Genomic DNA, 7,272 nt, shown 5'->3' on the forward strand with positions numbered 1-7,272 from the left:
GTCGACCTCCCCGATGATACAACTGTGGAGCTGGTGTGGAAAAACAACGAGCGTCTGAAGGAGTATGTCCTGGTGAGCTCCAAGGAGCTGGAGTATGAGGAGGATCCTAGTTCTTTGAGTGAAACAACCAGGGCAGGGCACTTCACCCTGGAGCAGTGCCTCAACCTCTTCACCAAGCCAGAGGTGCTGGCACCAGAAGAGGCATGGTAAGGCTCTTGATACTGCCATTATTTAATTAAGGTCTGTATTGTCACATTTCACTATTACCGCATTGCATCACGTGACTAACGCATTGGGCCGCGCACCCCCTATGCGGCACTTGACGCGCACACTGCAAAAATTGTTGCTGCGTGTAGAATGCCACGGAGATCATCTCTCGTGATTGGTCTGGTTCAGTTACATCCTGTGATGACGTACTCTACCCTTGGTTCCACATTCCTACGCCACCGCCTTCTTGATCGATTTTGCAGCATAATTAAACACATCATCTGGTCATCTAGGTCCATTTGTTCTACCAGACACAGTTCCACGGTCGCCATTGTTGTTGCTTTGTTCCTTGTTCCGGAAAGGAAAGTAAAAATGGTTAGCGGAAATGGCCAAAAAATGCAGAGGAAACTCCACCCTGTTGTGTCCTATCCAATACCTGCCATAGCGACACCCCCGACTTGGAGGAGAACTGCAGTACAATTTCAAAACTGCGCGCGTGGGTTGCGCTCGAGTATAAAGGCGAACTGTGCGTGGGATACCCTCTGTGACGTCAGTGATGAGTATAAAGAAGCCTTAATCTGTATAATGCTCAATCTTTTCCCCCAAAAGGTACTGTCCCAAGTGCCAGCAGCACCGCGAGGCCTCTAAACAACTGCTTCTGTGGCGTCTTCCCAACATTTTGATCATCCAACTGAAACGCTTCAGTTTCAGGAGTTTTATTTGGAGAGACAAGATTAACGACATGGTTGACTTTCCTGTCAGGTGAATGCCTATTGAATAATAGTTGTCTGCCTTCTTTATATGTGTAATGCCTGTAGCAGCGGTCATCCAATTCCAAAACCCTTTGTCTTGTAGGAATCTGGATCTGAGTAAATTCTGTATTGGCCAGAAGGATGAGATGCAGCACCCCCCTATCTACGACTTGTATGCAGTCATCAACCACTATGGGGGGATGATCGGTGGCCACTACACCGCCTACGCTCGCCTGCCAAGTGACAAAAACAGCCAGCGCAGTGATGTTGGTGAGTTAATTTATTGTTCCGTAAATATTAACTCTGGATTGTGTATTTCCTTGTTTCCAACCTAACGTCCAACCCTCACACAGGCTGGCGTCTATTTGATGACAGCACAGTAACGATGGTGGAGGAGAGCCAGGTGGTGACGCGTTATGCCTACGTCCTTTTCTACCGACGCCGAAATTCCCCCGTGGAGAGGCCGCCACGCTTTCTCAGGCCCGTTGGAGCGGACTCTCCTCCTGTCATGGGAGCTACTGCCAGTCAGGTGAGGGCACCGCAACGAGCTGTTGTATATTCTGTTATAATATCATAATACATTATTCAGAATTTATTAAAAAATGGGATTTCCAGTGTAGGTTTGGAGCCTTATTGGAAGTGTTTTTTTTTCCCAAAGGCATGCTTATCTTTTTTCTGCTATCTGGGATGCACATAATCAGACAATCCCCACAACAACCGTACCGTTTGCATATATTCTACATCTACAATTTTCTCAGATCGATATGTGTTTTTAGGTTTTATAAAACAATTCTAGGTAAATTGTCAAGGAGAATGTGCCTCGTGGTTTGGGTGATCAATATGATGAGGATTATTTGGCAACAATGTGTATGCAATTGTATATCCCAACTTTGCTTTCACATATCTACATTTTTGTCACGTTTTTTCTTTAAGCTGTTGTTTTTAGACAAGTTGAATTGTTCATGCTGCACAATAACCCTGTGATGGTGACAGTAACAGACAATGGTGTGTCATTATAAAAGCATCGTTTGTATAATGTGTCGGACATTTACAGTCTGCTTGCACGACAAGCAACTGAAACTTTAGGTTATAATGTGTTGAGAGGGTGTAAACTAGGGACGGCATCATGAATTGCTTTGGCTGTACTATTATGTATTTTGACCATTAAGCTTTCAGTCAAATGTAGAATTAGACATGTCTGATGTGCCAACTCTTGAAGTAATTAGAGGCAAAATGGATTGCAACAACTTGGTAGCAACAACCTAGTGGTGCAATTAATCAAGGGCTAACCAGTTTACTGCCTAAACTGTCTGCCATAGAACTCCCACTAAAAGGTGTGAGTAGTTTGGTGTGGATGATTTTGAACAAAAAAAAAATGTTGGAAGAGATTGTAACAAAGTGCTACCCTACACAACAAGCTTCACCACTCTGGTGAAGTTAGCGCATAAGTAAGTCATCATCTGCGGATGATTTTCAGCTGCTGTACTGGACTCACCAGGGTACTTTGAACTGACAGGCTCATATTTGTCAAAAAGAATCAGCAAGCAGATCATCACCATCGTGTTGGAGTTGGCTTGTACCGTATGTTAGGAAGTGATTATTCTGAGCTCGGATTCTGGGGCTTCACTGTCTTTCTGTTCCCTTTATTCCATTCTATCTGCTGTGTTTTTCCCATTTGTTTTAAACAATGTTACTTTAGATATATTGCATTGCTATTGTTTTCCTCAATTTTTAAATAATCAAGTGACCATTGATTTCTTTGACTTCATGAGGAATTGCCCACCTTTAGTGTAAACAGTAATTCAACTCAGTACTTTGTCAAATTATAAAGACAGTGTTTGTTTGACCACACGTTTTCCCAGAAGTTGATACCAGTTTCCGCCAATCGCAGGCCTCTAATATGGCGGGAACTGGAAGAAGAAGAGGAGGAGGGTCTTGATGTAAGCGCACAAGGACTTTTCCTCTCGGGGCGGCAACGGCGACAAGCCCAGAGGACAAGAAATGAGGAAGATGAGGACAGAGCAGAAGCGCCCCGTCAACACATGAGAGGGAGTGGGAGGATGTCAGATTGTCCTGACAATGAGCGTGTGCGATATTTTGTCCTGGGAACAATGGCAGCCGTGTTTGCACTCCTGGTAAACTTGGTTTACCCTCTTCTTTATAAATCAAACTGGGCCTGAGTCGTAGCTTGTTGATGAATTGCTCAGGAGTTACACTTAAAAACTAAAGTTTGGTATTTTGGCTGGAAGCCATCTCAGTTGTAATAGTACAGTGGACCCTCTGAACCTGACCAAAAATATGAATTAGAAAATTATGATCAGAAAATAGGCAGCACGGTGCTCGACGGGTTAGCACGTCCGCCTCACAGTTCTGAGGACCCGGGTTCAAATCTGGCTTCACCTGTGTGGAGTTTGCATGTTCTCCCCGTGCCTGTGTGGGTTTTCTCCGGGTACTCCGGTTTCTCCCCACATCCCAAAAACATGCATGGTAGGTTAATTGGCAACTCTAAATTGCCCGTAGGTGTGAATGTGAGTGCAAATGGTTGTTTGTTTATATGTCCCCTGCGATTGGCTGGCGACCAGTTCAGGGTGTACCCCGCCTCTCGCCCGGAGATAGCTGGGATAGGCTCCAGCACGCCCGCAACCCTAGTGAGGATAAGTGGTAAGGAAAATGAATGAATAAATGATCAGAAAATAGAACAAGAATACAGAACCTGAGGAGTTGGTGAAACAAGACAAAGCTGGTCTGCATCAGCTGATCCCCTCCCTCCCACTCCTTTTTTTTGGGGGGGGGGGTTACTTTTTTATGTTAGTGATAATAAGCCAAAAGCCTTGTTTCTGCTAAGAGCTCCACATTTTATTACTTTTCGATTGTAAGAAGTCCAATAATATCTGATGGATTCCATTTTTCAGTACCCCTTTGTAGAGGTGTCTGTCTCAATGGCAAGCTCCTCTATGCTTCTGTGGAGCTGGAAGCACTGCTGCCTGTTGATGGCTAAAATAAAATATTCAGCATTTTTATTTTTCAGTGGAATGCCCTGCCAACAAGCCAAAAAAAAAAAGAATACTCAACGGCACGTTGATTCAAAGCTGTTTCTTGTTAAAAGATACTTTCAGAGCACGCCACTGTACCATCACTGTTTTTGTTAAATCACGTCATCCCGATGGTACGGTATGATGCCACTCTGTTTACTTGGCTGAAACAGCTATTGTAATCCCACCAACACAACGGTGTTGTAAATACAAACCTGATCAGGATTTACCTGATCAGAAGTACTATGGTGATCTGAAAACTGAACTGTACTACTAATAGGAACATGGTAGCGATAACGACAGTATTAAAAACTAAATAAAATAGGAACTTTGTGATTAAAGTGGTAGTCACCAAGGTAAGCCAAGCTATACATAAATCATAAATTTTAAGTTTAAATATTAAAAGGTTAGTTTTATGACTTCATTTTGTGCACTGAAGACAATTCACTGTGGTAAAATTTCATAAAATCTACTTCATTTAAAAGTTGTTGGATTGTAAAATATTCATCACTGAAACAGAATAGATTAATCCTGTTTTCTTTGGTGAGACTAATTCAGAATCCAAAAGTATCGTAGCTCAAACAGTATTCCGATGGTCCACTGTATTTGAGTTGGTCTTTCATCTGCATACAATTTGTAATATGGTTCACAAGTCAAGCCTTTCATCACAGAAGCTCAGGTAGAAAATGTGATAACAATTTGGATTGTTTAACTGTAGAACCAGCAGCTGAATGTTGGGGTTTTAATATGAATGTGACTTTTTGACTAAATTTCCTCTCTGCATTTAAGAGCAGGCAGGTTGTTTGTGGCTATCATCAGACATAACGTGCTTAGTTCTTAACCTCGGAACAGATGGTTAAAGTCTTATTGATCAACATTTATGTTCAGTTATAGTTTTAAATGTTTGAGCTACATAACAAAATGAGGGTTTCGGTCAAAAAATACTTTTTTTGCGTTATATGTGTGTGTGTAGGTATGTGTGTAGAATGTTCAGTTCTTCAACACGTCCTCAAGTGATCTATTTGTTGCTTTTGTTTTGATCAGTCTGTTTTCACATTAGTCCTTTTTTTTTTTTTTTTTTTTTTTGCAAATGAGTTTCTGTTGTATTTTCTTTATATTAAGCTTAAGGTAAAATTAGTTTAAGATTAAAGTTGGCCCGATTGTTGCTTTTTGTTTTTAAAGCATCCACCACTATATTTTATTACATATGGTGGCTTGAGTGGGACATGCAAATTTGAGTGCTTAAATTTGACCTAGTTGGTTTATTATGTAATGCTGTATGAATATATTTTAAAATGTGAATTTTTATAATGATGCACAAATGTGTATTTTTATAATGATGCACAGTAGGACAAATGCACATTTTAAGTCTGTACATATTAGCTCCTGTGCTACTGTCGTGATTCTGATTAGATATGCGGGTCTCAGGGATTTTCCACTGTATCCTAACCTGTTGCCTTAGTCCAAATTAAAATATATACATATAGAATTGTACACTCCAAGTATGCAATAATAGTGATTTCAATTCCTTGTCTTTTCTTTGGATTGTTGCTTCTCTGTAATCTGTAAAGGCATAAGTTATTACTTTACCTGCAATAATAATGTATCCAAGTTCCTGCATCCAAATGTTGCTTCCTAATGTATGTAAAGTTTTATACATTTGGAAATAATAAAAAAATAAAATAAAAAAATCATATTTGTAGCTTCAGTATCCTTTGCATGAACTCAGCATGACTATTGACAGAAGATAAAATCAAACTGCCTGATTTATTGTCAATGCTGATTTATTTTACAGGCATCAAGTCAGTCACTGTTCAGCACTGACCTGGACTCAGAAGGACCACCTACGTTAACCCCGGAGGAGCCCTCTGGTGTCTTTGCTCATTCTGGAGACTGTGCAACAGCATCTTACAGCAACATGGAGGATGTGGACTAATCTGTAACAGAAGGGATGCAAACGTGACCCGAATAACATCTCATGGGGATACATGCAATTAGGAGCTAATATCTACTTGGCCGACACACACATTGGTGCTCATCATTATGTCAACACCTCAACTGGGCCATTTGAGGCTGCAGTGTTGGAAGAGCTGGATTTGAGTGCCGTCACATGGAAAGTCCTGAAAATGTACTCATACTAACCACACACTTCACATGGACAAATCGATTGGGATGCTTGGCAATTAAACTTAATGAGCATCTCGAACATCTTAAGCTCTGCTGGAATGTTGATTTACACAGTTTTGTTTCTTGTTGTTCATCCAGCAACGAGGGTGTCACTTGCGGAGTCTCTTCTTGTTTATACCAATGGTTTTGATTCAGGTCAGAGCCTCTCAAGTTCTTCCACACTGAACTAATTGGCTGTGTCCCAAGACTTTAAGTCTGTTTAGGGTACTTTATTTTCTTACGTAAATATTCCTAATGTTGCTGAAGTTGTACTGAACTGTTCTGTAGTTGTGTTCAAGAAATCCATATAATAAGCGGCATAGGCTCACAGAAGCTGCTGCTGAAACGGTTCCAAACGTCTCATCAAGAATTGAGTGGCGCATCTCTAGGCTCCAACTTGTCAACGCGCCTCGTGGCATGGCAAATAAAAACTTCACTGGTGACCAGCCCTGTTGATTTAATTGTGAATTTGAACTAAAATGTGTTGTGTATCCTTCTGTTGTTTGCTTTTCAAGTTATTGTCTGGTTATATTTGTGTGTAAAGGTTGCATTGGAATTGTAGCGGCAAAAATTAAGATGGGCGCTGATCTACTTTTTGTAAAAAAGAGGTGCGTTTTTTTCATTTTGTAGCAACATCTTTTGACATCTGTTGCCTTTTAAACTTTTAAAGCTTTTCAATCCTGTGGATGCAGTTGTCAAATGCTTCAGTGTAAACTGAACGTGCATGTCAGCATGTTCCTACATGTTAAACCAAGTCAACATCTTGCTTGCTGTAGCTTGTTTTTTCTGTTTCCCGCTCAATGAGCTGTTCTCGCCCCTCCATTCCCTTGTAATGGACCAGATATTTGTGGGGGTCTTTATGAAAGCTGCTGTGGATACGTGTAAATGATTAATATAAATAAAATAATTTCAAGAATTGATAACACTGTGAGGTATTGCTGTTTAACTCCTGTCCACGTCCCCTTTCTGGCCGGACCTGAGGGCCTTTCTAAAATAAATTTATAAGCAAAATGACTCTTATTGTATATTTGTATGTTTTCTATTGTTCTCTCCACGTATTTACACATTTAAATTACGAGGGGCAACAATGATCTTTTGTGACGTAATCAGGATCA

At 40.8% G+C, this 7,272-nt stretch overlaps 1 protein-coding gene across 6 annotated transcripts in view; it reads left to right on the plus strand.

Moving 5' to 3' along the window:
- usp19 (ubiquitin specific peptidase 19) overlaps positions 1–7,080 on the plus strand; it is a 51,263-nt gene extending 44,183 nt beyond the window's left edge. For 3 of the 6 annotated variants that reach the window (XM_061780823.1, XM_061780821.1, XM_061780822.1), the window contains exons 22-26: positions 1–206; positions 817–969; positions 1,063–1,229; positions 1,313–1,488; positions 2,822–5,777. The exon at positions 1–206 is cut by the window's left edge and continues 11 nt beyond it. In XM_061780823.1, the coding sequence (XP_061636807.1) occupies positions 1–206; positions 817–969; positions 1,063–1,229; positions 1,313–1,488; positions 2,822–3,139 (1,020 nt within the window). In that variant the 3' untranslated portion in view covers positions 3,140–5,777. The other 3 variants (XM_061780826.1, XM_061780824.1, XM_061780827.1) reach the window with 2 other exon arrangements.
- The last annotated feature ends 192 nt before the right edge of the window (positions 7,081–7,272 follow it).

This window comes from Phyllopteryx taeniolatus, chromosome 1, assembly GCF_024500385.1.
Source record: "Phyllopteryx taeniolatus isolate TA_2022b chromosome 1, UOR_Ptae_1.2, whole genome shotgun sequence".
Classification (NCBI taxonomy): domain Eukaryota; kingdom Metazoa; phylum Chordata; class Actinopteri; order Syngnathiformes; family Syngnathidae; genus Phyllopteryx; species Phyllopteryx taeniolatus.